Below are 17,086 nucleotides of genomic sequence, written 5' to 3' on the forward strand. Positions count from 1 at the left end.
TGGTGGTGGGCTTGCATCTTTAAATACAGGGTGTGTTTTGGGGATCATGCCATTGTAATTTTATCACAAGGAAAAGATGTTACTGCTCCGTAGTGAAGTGTCTGTGAAGCTGGTTCAGAAGTGTGAAGAATCATTGTGCTTCAGAATTCAAAGAGACCTGAGAGATAAATTTGAGTAACACTTTTTATCAATAGGGAAGCCGAAGCCCAAACATGAAGCATTTGTGTGAGACTGAGTGGTACTATCGAGCCGAGATTTAAGTTTGATCACCTGACCATTAGTCCATCTGCTAATGTTTCATATTCCATGCTTCTTAAGGAGATTTATGTTCCTAAAAACAACTGTGATGAAACAAAAGAATAAATTTTATTCAGTTAGTAATGCCAAAGGAAATAGTAGTCTGAATTATGTGGGTCTTTCATTAATCTGATTGTTTTAATAATACAGTTTTCAAAGACCTGCATAAATTATTGGAGAGATCAGTAAAGATTTATGAGCCTTGCCATAGGAAGAGGATATATCGGTAAGGGCTCACAGCTTCAAGAATAACGAATTGTTAAGAATAACCCCCCAATGCAGGTGGAGCTGAGAAACCAAAATAGGAGGCAGACAGGTCCAGACTGTTGTTATAGGGTGATTTTATTGGGGAACTGACAGACAGAAGCGTGGTTTTGGGCAACTGCAAGACGGGTAGGTCTCCATTCCATTACACCCCAGACCCAGGGATTATATCCCATAGGGAAGGGGCACACATGCTTCAGAGGGAATAGGTAGGAATTTGATCTAAGGGCAGGATTTACTGTAAGTATGTGCCATTACGCAAGAAACGGTAGATAAATTGAAATCTCAGAGGCATTCCCAGAACTGGGGTTAATCAGAAGTCAACATGGCATATTAGCTTCCAAGATAGAGTTACTTTAGCCTTCACACAAATGCAAGCAGAATGAATTTTATAATATTTAGCAAAGTGGAGTATGTTAATGGAGCACTTTATTAAGCAGAGCCCTTTAGTGAATTTTACTTCTAGGTAGAGCAGTCCTTTTTTAAAAATATCTCACTTTTGTGATAGTCTGAGCATACATTGAACACTGCTTCACTCTGAAGCTTTAGCACCTTCAAGCCTTGCTCCTCAAAGCTGGTCTGTGGGTCAGGGTCACCAGGGAACTTTTAGGAGTGCGGAGTCCCAGGCTGTACCTTAACCTGCTCAGTTTATGTTTTAACTAGATTCCAGGTGATTCATATATACAACAAAGTGTGAAAACCATCGGTCTAGAGCAGTGATTCACAAAAATGATGGTTCCTGGACAAGCAACATCAGCCTCACCTGAAAAATTGTTAGAAAATGCAGATTCTCAGGCCTCACCTCAGACGTACGGAATCAGAAACTCTGGGATGGACCCCAGCAGTACGTGTTTTAATTGGTGCTGTAGATGATGCTAATTCATGATAAATTTTGAGAACCACTCTAGGGTAATATATTTCAAACAGTTTAGGTCATGAGCAACCTTGAGAAATACACTTTTAATCATGACTCAGTACACACACACTCACATGCACGTGTGACTTAGACGTTCCATGAAACAGTGCTTATCTTACAATGTGTTTTCTGCTCTGGTATTTTTACTTTTCTTCTGTTAAATATGTGTGTATAAACTTATTGATATAAAAATGTGGTCATGGGCCGGGCGCGGTGGCTTACACTTGTAATCCCAGCACTTTAGGAGGCCGAGGCAGGCGGATCATCAGGTCAGGAGATCAAGACCACGGTGAAACCCTGTCTCTACTAAAAAAAAAAAATACAAAAAATTAGCCGGGTGTGGTGGCAGGCACCTGTAGTCCCAGCTACTCGGAGAGGCTGAGGCAGGAGAATGGCGTGAACCCAGGAGGTGGAGCTTGCAGGGAGCCGAGATTGCGCCACTGCACTCCAGCCTGGGCAACAGAGCGAGACTCTATCTCAAAAAAAAAAAAAAAAATGTGGTCATGATCCACTAAACTGATTTTACAAGCCACTAATGGGTCATAAGATGCAGTTTGAGAAACAATAGTCTTGAGCAGGCCCCTCTTGATAGTCTGATAAAATTCTAGATCATTTGTCAGAATACTGCATTTTAAATACATACAATAATATAGATAGAGTTGCAAAAGAAACCAATTTGATTGGCTACCAAAATATTACATTTATTACATTTGTGGTATGATAATATATGTATCCCAGCTTCTCAGGAGGCTTAGGCAGGAGGATTGCTTGAGGTCAAGGGTTTGAGTCCAGTCGGGGCAACATATCTAGATCCTATCTCTAAAAAAAAAAAAAAAAAGCCATGTTTCTTTATTGATAACAAGATTTAATGGTGAGTCTAGTAACTATTAGCATTTCAAACTAGGAATGAGTATACATATTTGAAGATATCTGCAGTAACTGTTAAATGATATGAAAAGGATGAATTTCTATTGATGACAAGTTATAGTTATTGCTACCAATACTCTGGTTTGTTGCTTTCATTTGTATTTGAAAACATGCTAAATTTCATCTAAAGGTAAATGCAAATAAAGATGTAAATCATCCCCTCCCCAGCTTCATGAACTTCCAGAATTCTCTTGATTGGCACTTGCTTCCCCATGGACCTGAGGTTAAGAATCCTTGCTCAAGGGGAACCTTGCTTTAGAGAACAGTTCTCGGCCTTAAAGTTGAGATTCTAAGCAAAAATTTATCTTCTTGGAATTTCCTAAAACTTTTGCTTTATAGATGGCATCTTTTCTTATTTTCTAGCACCCTTGTAATGGATTCCTTTTTTAAAATGTTCTTTTCTGATGTTTTAGTGAGTCCGTGGGGGTTCACTTGGAAGCCCAAATGTAGGCTATTGATACTGTTTCTCCTCTAGTCTCCCCAGTCTCAATACATGCACCTGGTTGTTCAAGCCAGATTCCTGGGAGTCATCCCCAGCGCCACAAGTTCTAGATTTGGAGTGCTCGGATGTGAATCTAAGATCTGTATATCTTTGGAAAAGTTATTTAGCCTCTCATTGTCTTCTTTTTTCCACTTATAAGATGGGAATGACAGTAGCCCCAACCTCACAGAATTGTTCTGAGCATTAAATGAGATATTCCACATATTACATTAGAACAGTGCCTGGCACGGAGTAAGTGGTTAGTATCTGTTATAATTATCCTTAATCTCCCCCTTTCCCTCTTTTTTTTTGTTTTTTTTGTTTGATGCAGTTTCGCTTCTGTCGCCTAGGCTGGAGTGCAATGGCGCCATCTCGGCTCACTGCAGCCTCCACCTCCCAGGTTCAAGCGAGTCTCCTGCCTTAGCCTCCTGAGTAGCTGGGATCACAGGTGCATGGCACCACGCCTGGCCAATTTTTGTATTTTTTAGTAGAAACGGGGTTTTGCCATGTTGGCCAGGGTGGTCTCGAACTCCTGATCTCAAGTGATCCGCCCACCTCAGCCTCCCAGAGTGCTAAGATTAAAGGCATGAGCCACTGTGCCCCGCCCCTTTCCCTCATTGTTTAAATTCAGTTTGTCAGACAACTGTGTAATTCTTCCTACAGAATATATTTTAATTCACCCACTTTTGCCTATTTCCTCCAAGCTTCCCTGTTCTCATTTGGATTTCTAGCTGGTATCTCTGCTGTTTCTTGTCTCACTCCAATTCATTTTCCATATAACACCCATATGATCTTTTAAAAAGTGTAAATGAATAATCTTTTAAAATGCAAATGAATCACTGTATCCCTTAAAACCCTTCAGTGGCTTCCCATCAAACCCATCAAAATGCTCCGTCCTTTCCTTGATTTACACTCTTCATCCTGCAAGTCTCTAAACTTGCCCACTCACCTGCTCTTCTGTGGCCACATTGGCCTTCTCTTAGTTATCTGAGTAGCCTCATCCATCCTTCCATTCCTTAAGGCCATGCATATGGCCTTTCTGCCAATATGTCGCTGACCTTCCCCAGCCTGTCATATTTCTCATCTCTGCAGGCGTTAGTTTCTCAGAGAGCTTTCCCTAACCACCTGCCCAAATTAGGGCACCTTATGTGGCAGCCCCTTGGCCGACTTCCTCTTTTACTAGCCAGAAGCTCCCCAAACACATAAAAAAGTTAACATTTCCTCTCCATTGAGGAAAAGGATAATTAACAACCTGTGATTATCAAACACGTAACACCAAGAGGAGTATGCACCTTTTTCAGACCAATACATTTGACGCTTTATGAACATTAAGTGATTGTGGAGCTCTTTTAAGAAATTGCTATCTGAATATTGTGCATGCTAGCTCTTTGCTCTTGGTATTGAAGAACAAAGTGGGGTCTGCCTGCTGAACCTGTCTCCAGTGGGGTGATGAAGGGGTGATTGGGTCTTCCTACTGTTGTCAGTCATTTCTGCTCCAAAGCACAGAATAGAAATACTAACATTTCCCTCTTTGAAATAGTTACTTGGTTGCTGATAAAACCCTTCATGCCTCTCTCCCTGAAAGTGAATGATCAATCACTATTCACACATGAGAAAAGATGGTGTCTCATAACCAGTGGATAGAAACCAGTTCGGGTGATGTCTGTATCCTGGTTAATGTTTAGGTTCAGAGTAAAGCGGCAAAAGAAGGTCTCCCTGACTGGGCCAGGTCATATTTCTTTGTGTCTTGAAATTTTTTTCCTTGCTACTTGTTTTTAATTAGTCCTCAGCCGGAGAACAGAGGCACTCTTGATTTTTGACAGTTGCCTAAAACAGCGAGGAAGGAGGTCTTAGGAGTTCAGAGTTAGGATGTACCACTTTTGCCATCACCTTTGTAGTTCTTATTTCAAATAAGCGACTTTAGGAATTACACAGGACCCTGGGACAGACGTTGAAATGTAGGACAATCAGTATAAATGGGATGCTTGGCAGTTCTGTTCCATGCCCTGTTCGGCTGAATGGTGTTCCTGATTATATAAAAATGTGATCTGTTTTGGGGAAAGACTGGATTTTTGGTGGTGTACTTTAACAGAAACCACACAAAGAAATATGCTTGCTATGGATTGTGGGTAATGATAATCACTTGGAAAATGATGTGTTTAAAAAGAAAATACAGGTTTTTTTTTTTTTTTTTTTTTTTTTTTGAGATGGAGTCTTGCTCTGTCACCCAGGCTGGAGTGCAGTGGCATGTTCTCAGCTCCCTGCAGCCTCTGCCTCCCTGGTTCAAGCGATTCTCTTGCCTCAGCCTCCTGAGTAGCTGAGATTACAGGAACCACCTTACCGGCCTAATTTTTGTATTTTTAGTAGAGATGGGGTTTCACTGTATAGGTCAGACTGGTCTTGAACTCCTGACATCGTGATCCACCTGCTTTGGCCTCCCAAAGTGCTGCGATTACAGGTGTGAGCTACCACGTCCAGCCAAAATATGGTTTTCTAATTGCAGAAAAGTAACATTAAGTTAATTTTTAAAAAACCGACCATAATCCAGCCTCCCAATCTAGCCATCCTTTTTATTTTCCGCTGACTTCCTTATAGGTGTTTATATGTATGCATTTTTTATGTAGCTGTAATCATGCAGTGTTAGTTTGTATTCTGATTCTTTTCATGTTATACTTTTCGTGTTTCATTTTGAATGGTTAGATAGCTTTGAGTACATATGTCATAATTGCTTTACCAATCTCATGTTGGATAATTTGTTTTATGATGTATTTTTTTATGATGTATTTTAAATGTGTCTTTGTTTTGTCCTCATTTTGCAGGCAGAGACATTTGTTTGGGTGAACAATGCATCTGCACATTCCCAGAGTGTTGCCAAGGCCAAATATGAATTTTTATTTGGCAGACCTGAAGGGAAAACTCCAGATACTAGTAAGTATTTCCTCATATCCCTCTCCCAGGTAAAATATATGAAGGGCTGTGATTTCAAAGTGATTTTTCTCCACCTGCATTACTTTCTTCTTACCTCTGTGAAACCTGCTTGCCCTAATTATTCATCAAAACAATCTTCCCAAGATGTAGAATCCACAAATATTTCATGTAATTCTTGTGGCCTGTTCTTGGTAATTTCAAGTCATGTTCTTTGTTTGAAGTATTCTCAGCTTCTGATATTTGAAATTCCAAGAATTAACCAATTTTCATAAGAGTTTTCAATAGTTACCATTGTTGTATATATTGACTAATATATTCTTGGTTTTTTTTTTTTTTTTTTTGTGACCAAGTCTTGCTCTGTCATCCAAGCTGGCATGCAGTGGCACCATCCTAACTTACTGCAGCCTTGACGTCCAGGCTCAAATGATCCTTGTGCCTCAGCTTCCCAACTAGCTGGGACTACAGGCACATGCCACCACACCTGACTAATTAAAAAAATACATTTTTTTTTTTTAAGAGACAGGGTCTGGCTATGCTGCCTAGGCTGGTCTCAAACTCCTGGCCTCAAGCCATCCTCCTGCCTCAGCCCCACAAAACACTGAGTTTACAGATGTGAGCCACCGTGCCCAGCCCTTGGTGCTTGTTTTTCACTAACAAAATATATTATTAGGAAAGATTTCCACAATGATTTTCAGACACTGCAATCTTTACTTTGGAGGTTATTGTAGCTTTTGTTTATTTTTAATGCTTTTTAGTATTGGCCTAATCTAGTTATCAAATTTAGTATTCTGGAACTAGAAGCAACATTTTTCAATTTGAAACAGGTAAGTTTAGAACAAATACAACTATTACTAGTACTAATTACAGTAATAATTAACCTACTAGATTACTTACTGTGTGCTAAGGCACTATGCTAATCATCACAATAACCTTATAAGTTAATACCTTTATCCCCATTTTCCAGATGAGGGATCTGAAGTAATCTCCTCCCAGTCACAGTCACTCACACAGCAGAGCCAGGAGTATAAGGCAAGTTTGCCTGACCACAGAGCTCATCCTGTTAAGGCAATACTTTTTTGAAGGCATTTTCCTAGAAGGAGGTACAAGATAAAAATGCAAATAGCTTTGTATTGAATTTCAAAATGTTTAATTTTATGGAAAACCAATGATAAAGGGGATATTAGCATATCTTGAGTTAGTTTGGAAAAGCCTATTGCATGTGGTTAATATTCTCTGAGTTCTGGATCTAGACTTCCTGAGTTTGAACCTGGCCTTGTAACTTATAAACTGTGTGACCTTGCAAAGTTATCCAACTTATTTGTGGCTCAGTTTTCTCATCTGTAAAATGGGATTATAGTGACTTATGTCTTAGAGTTCTTTTGAGGATGAAATAAGTTGACATTTATAAAGATCTTAGAGTCATGTCCCGTCTCTACTAAAAATACAAAAAATTAGCCAGGCGTGGTGGTGGGTGCCTGTAGTCCCAGCTACTTGGGAGGCTGAGGCAGGAGAATGGCATGAACCTGGGAGGCAGAGCTTGCAGTCAGCCGAGATCACGCCACTGCACTCCAGCCTGGGCGACAGAGCGAGACTCAGTCTCAAAAAAAAAAAAAAAAAAAAGATCTTCGAGTCATGCTTGGTATGTAATAAGTGCTATAAAAGTGTTTGCTGCTGTTAATTATTGTGATAACCATCACCATCCTCATCATATCCCTGACCTTTGAGGCTGATATTATAAGTGCAATCCTTACTTTTTTCACCTTTATCATTATCTGATACTTATTTTGGGAAGACCAAGAATCTGACTTAATACAGCTGTTGCTCAGTTCAAGAAACCCAAGTATGAAGTACACATTTTTGACTCACGTGTTAGATGGGATTATTTAATAACTCCAGAATATTTGAGGATACCAAGAAGGCAGTATATACACAGCCATATAATAACTTCTTTTAGCTTAAAAGGTGAATATTTGTTAGACATTTTAGCAGTTGGGGACTCTTAGATACAGTAAAAAAAACAGCTAAATTATTTTTAAAAATCATTTGACTTTTATCACTGTGTCCTAATTTAGATGAGAATGTGTTTCATAGTATATCTCTTATACTTAGCATGTATTGTAGCCATTTATGCTGTTTGTCATGTATCATAAATACCTAGCTATTCTGGGCTTGAAGTTTGAGGTACCTAATCACCTGTTTACTCTTTCCCTGATGGGGTACTGATTATAGTTATCCCAAGACTTTTGAAAACTCTTTGGCATTGGCCTGGCATGGTTGCTCACACCTCTAATCCCAACACTTTGGGAGGCCGAGGCGGATGGATCACCTGAGGTCAGGAGTTTGAGACCAGCCTGGCCAACATAGTGAAAGCCTGTCTCTACTAAAAATATAAAAATTAGCTGGTCATGGTGACATGTGCCTGTAATTCTAGCTACTCGGGAGGCTGAGGCACGAGAATCGTTTGAGCCCAGGAGGCAGAAGTTGCAGTGAGCCAAGATCATGCCACTGCACTTCAGCCTGGATGACTGAGTGAGACTCTGTCTCAAAAAGTAAACAAAAAATTTAAAAAATAAAATAAAACTCCTTGGCATAGACTTAACTTTGAATGTGACACTGTGATTTTTTTGCTAATTAAGCTTTTTTTTGACTATAATAAAACTGATTTTTACTTAACTATATAGAGATAATACCAAATGTCTGCATAGTTCTCTGCGTTATTGGTGAGTGAGTTTGGTTTTTCGTTACTCATGGGTTTTGAGTAGTTTTCCCTATATCAGCAGCTCAGATATATCATAGCCAAGGCAAACCAAAATGACACTTTAAACCTTTTGTTTCTTATTTGCCTTGGTAAAAAATGGTTGGTGGTAGTTGCTCCTGGTGTGATGTTATTCTGTAGGTGTGAAAGGATGCATGCATTGTTGAACAAATACATTTAATGAGCACCTATGTGCAGGTTACTTGTGTTGGGCACATTGAAGGTGCAAAGACGTGGAAGACATGGTTCTTACTCATAAGTTTCTTATTCTTTAGCTAAGAAGAAACAATATGTCTCCAAGTGACTAGCAAGAAAGAATGATCACTTTTAGTTCGTCTGGTGATGACTTCATGGAGGAGATGGAAGTTGAACTTGGTCTTGAAGGATGACTAGAATTCTGAATAGTAGAGTTTTGCGGGGAGAGCATTTCAAATTGCAGAAATGGCATGAGCAGGAAATAGAAATTGTTTGACAAACTGGGGAAGACTAGCCTGGTTAGTCTGCAGACATCATCACTGAGAGATAAGTTCAGAAAGATTACCATTTAGAAAAGGGCCATATCATGTAGGGCCTCCTAAGGCAAGGCGAAGAGTTTACAGACTTTTAAAAATAAGTAGGTGAGGAAAATCAGCTTCAGAGGTATTAAAGAACGTGCCTAAAGGCACATAGCTGAGATGCTTTACAATCCGGTTAAAAATCCAGTCTCTCTGATAGCCTATGAGAAGTCTTGGCTTTAGTGCAGTCCTTTTATTAGGTACAGCATGCCAGCAATTGGAAGTTATTTGATGTAATGAGGTAAGACAGGTATCTTCATGGGTTATTCTGTTGTTTGGAGAATTGTGGTACTTCGTCAATGGTCCTAAACTTGCTTTTTAGAGTTTGTGTGTGTTTTTGAAACTCTCTGACTGTAATTACTCCTCACAGCTGTCTGTGGGCTGGCATAAAGCTGTATCTTGTTCCTCCCACTTTACTGAATGCAAAGTGCCGATGGCAGCCACGGCAGATCCTGGGTCCCAGCCTACCACAGGCGCCTGTGGACAAGTCACTGAGCCTCCTCAATTTCTTCATCTGTAAAATAGGGAAAATGGTAGTAACTTCTTCATAGAGTTGTAGTGGAAATCCAATGAGATTGTAAATACACAGCTCAGGGTTTGGCACGTGGTACCCAATCAGTGTTTAGCTGTTAGGAAAGTGCATATGTATTAAAGTAGCAGAATCTTTATGTTGGAAGAAATAGTAGAAGTCACCTTTGCCTTTTATAGATGTGGAAACTGAGGACTCAAGAGAATGAATTAATTTGCCCGTACTCGTTGGTAGGTTTGAGACCATGATCCAGGCTCCTCTGCTCTGCATCATGTTTGAAATGTGACATCATCTGTTCCTGTAGAGAAACCATCTCTCAGATTGGAAAGATGTAAAAGTTACCTCACCCCACTCCCTTGAAATATGCTATAAATGTGCTGTGTTAGAAAGGCAACCACGATCAGAATAAACAGGCTCTGAGGGAGGCCTTCGGGGACTCTTCTGTTGGAGAAGGTACCTGATGACTAACAGAGGAAGGGGGAGAAATGTTTTCACATTGCCTCCCTGCTGCTGTCACCTGAACTGTTCAGAGCCCATCATTAAAAGAAAAGAGTTGGGTGGGGCTAGTGAGGAAGCCATAGGAAATGTGTTATACTTTTAAGGTTCTAGAGTGATTGTGTAGTGAGAGCTTAGCTGCTTGGAAGCCTCTGAAAGACATACTAGAATTTTATTAAAATGTTAATTTTCCTTTAGTTGGAGCTCATTCTAACTTGTATTGTCTAAGCAAATTTTCTCTTTATGTTGATTTATGGTCATAAGTATGAATAGGTAAGGTGCTTGCTGGATTTAGATGTAAATGGATGCTGTAGCATATGATTTTAAGAAGTATCTCATGTCAGTTTTTAAAAAATTACCTGTTTTATTTTTAAAGTTAAAGTGAATCATATGTAGATACATGAGGCCTTGCAGTGTAATGTGGTTCTTTTCAGCAAAATTAACTAGATCAGGGTTTCTCAACAGTTTGACTATTGACGTTGTGTGTTGGAGATCCAAGAAAAGACTTGTATCTAGAATACATAGAGAGCTCTTACATCTCAATGACAAGAAGGCAAATCCCCTCAGGGAAAAAAAAAATGGGCAAAAGATTGTAACAGATACTTCACCAAAGAAGATATATGGATGGCAGGTAAGCACATGCAAAGATGCTCAACCTTATTAGTCATTAGGGAAATGGAAATGAAAACCACAATGAGATACTAATAAAATCTAGTAGAAAGGCTAAAATTAAAAAGACTGGCCATATTGTGATTGGTAAGAAAGTGGAGCTGCTGAACTCGTACACACTGGTGGTAGGAATGTAAAGGGTCCAATTATTTAAAAACAGTTGAAGGCTGGGTGCGGTGGCTCATGCCTGTAATCCCAGCACTTTGGGAGGCCAACTCGGGCAGATCACGAGATCAAGAGATGGAGACCATCCTGGCCAACATGGTGAAACCCCATCTCTACTAAAAATACAAAAATTAGCTAGGTGTGATTGCACATGCCTGTCATCGCAACTACTCAGGAGGCTGAGGCAGGAGAATCGCTTGAACCCGGGAGGCGGTGGTTGCAGTGAGCTGAGATTGCACCACTGCACTCTAGTCTGGCGACAGAGCGAGACTCCACCTCAAAAAAAAAAAAAAAAAAAAAAAAATTGAAAAAGTTGGTTAAGAAGTTAAAGATATATGTTCTGTGCCACTAGGCCATTCCATTTCTTGATACTTCCTAAGAGACTTGAAAGCGTATGCCAATGCAAAGACTTGTACGTGAAAAGTTTATGGTCTGACCTCCAGTTTCACTGTTTGGGAAATCAAGCAGATTAGGAATTAAGTAACTGAAATGAGGAAATGAATAACACAAGTGGTAGACTTTGCATGGTGCATTTCAAAATATTTAGTCCCTTCTTTTGCCTTAATTGGCTTTGATTTAGTATGCAGTATGCCCTGGAGTCTCTTAGATGAAAAGACCTTTGAGATCTCACCTGTGGGTAATTGGCTCTATCTCTATGGACAGCTTTCAGAGCTCTTTTGACCCCTACCCACTCATATTTCTGGAAGTGTGAGTCTTGTGTTCTTGCTATATGGTGCCTGTGGAGCCCTTTTGGTCATGTCTTTCCTTAGCTCTGAAAATATTTGTCCTCTCTACTTTTTAAAAATGGTTTTTACTTCTGCAGTTCCTATTAGATAGATGTTGGTTCTCCTGGATTAGATCAATCTTCTATGTCTTTTACTTTTTCTTTCCTATTTTAAAGTATGATCTTCCATTCTTTCTAACAACATTTTTATAGTTTTATTTATAATTTCAAGAGTTCTTTCCCATTCTCTGGTCACTCAATTTTCATTGCAGTGTGCTTTTTTATGGATGCATTATTTTGAATCTCTCTAAATAAAAAATTAGATTTTTTTTTCCCCTGAGATTATCTTCTGTTTCCTGGATTTTTGCTTCATCTAGGGTCAGTTCTGTTTCATTAAATCTTGGAACTTCTTTTGAAAGCCACTGTTAGTCCTCAAATGTCTGTTGGAGTTTGTTTTTTTCATTCATGAATGAAAGTATGAGTTCCCAAATATAGACAGGTAGAGCTTCTCTGGCTGTGTGAAGTATGTATCCTTAGCAGGCCTCTTCCCTTCGTATAGAAGAGGGCTGGAATGGGTTTCTGTGAGGTAGGGTGTATGGACTGACACAAGTGCAGGTGGGATTAGACCCATGCTAAGTGCCTTGCTGCAGGCAAACCTCTGGGTAGTGGAACAGGGTGGGAGGGGGCTAGGATGGGAACCTGTTCTGCAGGTGATTTTTCAGTTAATCATGGTGACATATGTTCCGCTTCCCATTCCAGATGTGGGGACCTGCCAACCCTGGGTTTCTAACTTCTTTGTGGCTCTACTGTTAGGATAAATGTGGCCCTCTGGGCTTATTTGGAGTTGTGACTTCTGTCTATGGTTATTTTGTCTATGGTTATACTCTTTTTTTTTTTTGTCAGCACTGTTATGAATTTATTTTCTTTTGAAATTGGTTGTTGCCATTTTCATAGGGCTTAGAGAAGATTAAACAAATTTGTATCCTTGTCTGCCATAGTGATCCAGAAGGCTGAATACTTTAAAAAATAACTTTATTGAGATACAGTTTGTAAACCATACAATTCATCCATTTAATGTGTAAAATTCAGTGGATTTTTAGTACGTTCCTAGGATTGTGCATCATCCATCACCACAGGCCACTTTAGAACATTTTCATCATCTTAAAGAGAAAAGACTTGTTAGTGGCTCCTGCCTGTAGTCCCAGCTGCTTGGGAGGCTGGAGGTGGGAGGATTGTTTGAGCCCAGGAGTTCAAGTCCAGTCTGGGCAACATAGTGAGACCTTGTCTTGAGCAAGAGGAAGAGGAAGAAGAAGAGGAAAGGAAAGGAAAGGAAAGGAGAAAGGCAGAGGAGAGGAGAGGAAGGGAGAGAGAAAGAGAGAGAAAGAGAAAAAAGGAAGGAAGGAAAGAAAAAGAGAAAGAAAAAAGAAAAAAAGGAAGGAAGGAAGAAAGAGAGAGAGAGAAAGAGAGAACACCCACTGGCTGTCATTCTAGGCAATCACTAATTTGCTTTTTATCTCTAAAGATTTTCTGATTCTGGACACTTCATATAAATGGAATCATTGTTATGACTAGTTTTGCTATAATATTTACCACTACTTTTTTTGTGTGGAATAATAGTCGATTATATGGATGGGACACATTTTGTCTGTTCACCATTTGAGGGAAATTTAGTACATTAGTCTGTTCTCACGCTGCTAATAAAGACACACCTGAGACTGGGTAATTTATAAAGGAAAGAGGTTTAATGGACTCACAGTTCCACGTGGCTGGAGAAGCCTCACAATCATGGTGGAAGACGAAGGAAGAGCAAAGGGATGTCTTACATGGCAGCAGGCAAGTGTGAGCTTGTGCAGGGGAATTCCCATTTATAAAACCATCAGATCTCATGAGACTTATTTGCTATCATGAGAACAGTATGGGGGAAACTGCCCCCGTGATTCCATTATCTCCACCTGGTGCCGCCCTTGACATGTGGGAATTATTACAATTCCAGGCGAGATTTGGGTGGGGACACAGCCAAACCATATCATTTGGGTTGCTTTTCCTTTTTGGCTTGTGTGAGTAATGCTGTTAGGAGAACTGGTGTACAAGTTTTTGAGTGGATGTATGTTTTCATTTCTTTTGGGTGTATAGCTAGAAGTAGAATTACCGAGTCGAATGGCGATTCTACATTAAACCTTTTGAGGAACTTCTAAATTGTTTTCCACAACAGTTGTACAATTTTACATTCCTACCAGTAGTGTATGAGGGTGCGATATTGTGAAATATGTATTTGGTTTTTGTCCCCATTTCCTGGCATACACCTCCTAAAATCCTTAGAATGTCCGCAATGATGTCTTCTTGTGTGCTCATATGTTGACTGATGGCTGTCAGCCCCTAGGTAGCTTCAGGACGGGGCTGGACACCAGAAGGACACAGCGGGTTTGGAGGGTTGGGACTTTCTCCTAAGTGTGTTCAGGGAAGCTAAGCAGCATGGCAGCAGCCCAGAGCCCCTGGATCAGTGGCTACACAGCAGCAGTGAGCAGCCTCCTGGGAGGAGAAAAGGGCTGAAGATTAAGTTGGCCAATGATTTAATCATTCCTTCCTGTGTCATGAAGCCTCCATAAAAACCCCAAAGGGGTGGGCGTGGTGGTTCATACCTGTCATCCCAGTACTTTGGGAAGCTGAGGAGGGCAGATCATGAGGTCAGGAGCTCGAAACCAACTTGGCCAACGTGGTGAAACTCTGTCTCTACTAAGAATACAAAAATTAGCCAGCCGTGGTGGCGTGAACCTGTAATCCCAGCTACTTGGGAGGCTGAGGCAGGAGAATTGCTTGAACCCTGGAGGCAGAGGTTGCAGTGAGCCAAGGTTGTGCCATTGCACCCCAGCCTGGGCAACAGAGTGACACTCTGTCTCAGAAAAAACAAAACAAAACAAAAAAACCAAAAGAACAGCATTTGAGAGCTTTTGGGTAGCCAAACACATGGAGGTTTCTGAGTTGAGAAGAAACACCAGTAGCAGTTGAGGGACCTGGAAGTGAGTCCTCCAAGGAAGAGGAGGATTTCTGCTGGATGGCTTTTTCAGTGCGTCCTCCAGTCATCTTCCTCGTTAACAGTAGTTTTTGACTTCAACTTCTCTCTCGAATTTTATCAACTGGCATGATTTCTTGTTCTATTATGAATGTTCCCTGCTATAGTCCTTGAATAAACCCATCACACATTTTCATCATGTCTGTGGGTACTTTTTTGCAGTGGTAATTAATGTCATCGTCCACTCGTGTTACATTGGCATTCAAACGTTTCCGATTTTGGAGCATTTTGGATTTTAAATTTTCGGTTAGGGATGCTCATCCTGTATATCTTTAGAGAAATGTCTATTCAGATTCTTTGCCGATTTTTTAACACTTCTCAAAAAACTTAGAGTATTTTTATTTTATATGTATACTTTTTAGAGACAGTTGCCCAGAAGTGTGGTAGCACAATCATAGCATAGCTCACTGCAGCCTTGAACTCCTGGGCTCAAGTGATCCTCCCACCTCAGCCTCTTGAGTAGCTGAGACCACAGGTGTGCAGCACCATGCCCGGCCGACTTTTGTATTTTTAAATGTTTTGTAGAGATGGGGTTTGGCTGTGCTGCCCCGGCAGGTCTCAAACTCCTGGCCCCAGCGCCCAGTTGTGTTTTTTAAGTAGCTTATTTGTCTGTTTATGATTGAGTTGAAAGCACTCTTTCTATAATCTGTATACAAGCCCCTTATTAATTATATGACTGCAGATACTGTCTTCTATTGTATTCGTTATGTTTTTACTTTCTTAATAGTCATCATTTATAGTACAAAAGGTTTTGATTTTGGTGAAGTCCAGTTATCTATCTCTTATTTTGTTGTTTGTACTTTCCATGTCATGTCTAAGAAACCATTGCCTAACTCAAGTGCAGAAAATTTAATCCTGTATTTTCTTCCATGTTTTATAGTTGTAACTCTTACCTTTAGGTCTGTGGTCCATTTTGAGTTAGTTATCTTTTCTTTTTAGTGCAAAGAAGAAGCTGAATAATTCTGAATAACAGATAGAATGTGTTGGGTGAATGTGGAGTGTCTGCTTTAGATAGACACCTCACCATACACACAGAATTCCTGGAGAGCAAGACAGGAAAAAAGTAGCATAGCAGCTCAGCCCCTACTCATGCCTATGCAGATCTTTGCATCTGGCTGCAGGACCCAGGAAACCTACGAGTTATTGCTTTAGGAAAAATGAGGGCTGGGATAGAAAACCACAAATAAACAAAGGAAGAAATGACAAATCTACTAATTCTCAGGTTTTCTGTTGAGTTATTTTCTTGTTTTCACCACGGATAGAAGTTGGTTTATAATTTTGTGGCTAGTCCTGTAGTAAATCTTCTATGTTTGGCAATTTTTATTTATTTTGCTCCTTCCTTTCCACTCGCAAGCCTCCTTCCCACCCATTATGGAAAGCAGAAAAATGATTTTACAGTATAATGACAAGTATGTGTTAGGCTTGCTCGCTATTCCTTGGCCCTTATTAAATTGACCATATGTTCTCCATTATTTTAGCTATACCACAGCCTGTGCTTGATAGGCAGTAGTTTTCAGTGGTCTGTTTTGGTTTGACAAAGTGGGCCAGGAAGTGACTAGAACTTTCTCTTTGGCTAGAGTTTTTCGTATAATAAGTTAGAGGTTCGATCTTATTCCACACTGGCCCACATATCTGTAGAATGGGCTGTATACTGGTAGCCTTAACTACTTCTTTGGAATTACTTGGTGTTTTATATACTAAGATACCTAAGAAGTGTTGCAGAAATCAACCAGGAGAGCATATTGAAAAGCATATTTCTACTGTCTGTTCAGTATTTTTGTCTACAAGATCTATTTTTTTTAGATTGGTGTTTATATATATATAAAATACACACACACACGTATGTATATATATGTATATTTAAAGTAGCTGTTGAAAAGCTGAGGAGCAGGATTTGACTTTTTTGAGAGTAGGATCAAATCAGCTTTGGAACAGCAGTGGACATCACATCTAACACTGGGAAGTATATACAGCCATGTGTCACTTAAAGGGACATTCTGAGAAGTGTGTCATAAAGCAATTTCATCTTTGTGCAAACATCATGAAATGTACTTATGCAAACCTAGATAGTATACCTACTGCACACCTAGGCCACATGGCTTAGCCTGTTTTTTCTAGGCCACGAACCTACACAGCATATTACTGTATTGAATACTGTGGGCAATTGTAACACAGTCGTCTTTGTATATCTAAACATAGAAAAGGTACAGTAAAAATATGGCATTATAATCTTACGGATCACCATCCTATATGTGGTCATTGGTGAGCCAGATGTCATTATGTGGCACTTGACTATATTTGGTCTTCCCTCT

General features: G+C 39.9%; 1 protein-coding gene across 12 annotated transcripts in view; it reads left to right on the top strand.

Annotated features, from left to right (window-relative positions):
• The window catches only part of PSD3 (pleckstrin and Sec7 domain containing 3), a 555,378-nt gene that overhangs the window by 149,849 nt on the left and 388,443 nt on the right, over positions 1–17,086 (top strand). For 11 of the 12 annotated variants that reach the window (XM_055286530.2, XM_055286538.2, XM_055286547.2 and 8 more), the window contains exon 2: positions 5,705–5,813. In XM_055286530.2, the coding sequence (XP_055142505.2) occupies positions 5,705–5,813 (109 nt within the window). Of the gene's footprint in view, positions 1–1,224; positions 1,406–5,704; positions 5,814–17,086 lie in introns of those variants that run through there. The other variant, XM_055286557.2, reaches the window with a different exon arrangement.

Source organism: Symphalangus syndactylus, chromosome 1 (genome assembly GCF_028878055.3).
Source record: "Symphalangus syndactylus isolate Jambi chromosome 1, NHGRI_mSymSyn1-v2.1_pri, whole genome shotgun sequence".
In the NCBI taxonomy this organism is placed as follows: domain Eukaryota; kingdom Metazoa; phylum Chordata; class Mammalia; order Primates; family Hylobatidae; genus Symphalangus; species Symphalangus syndactylus.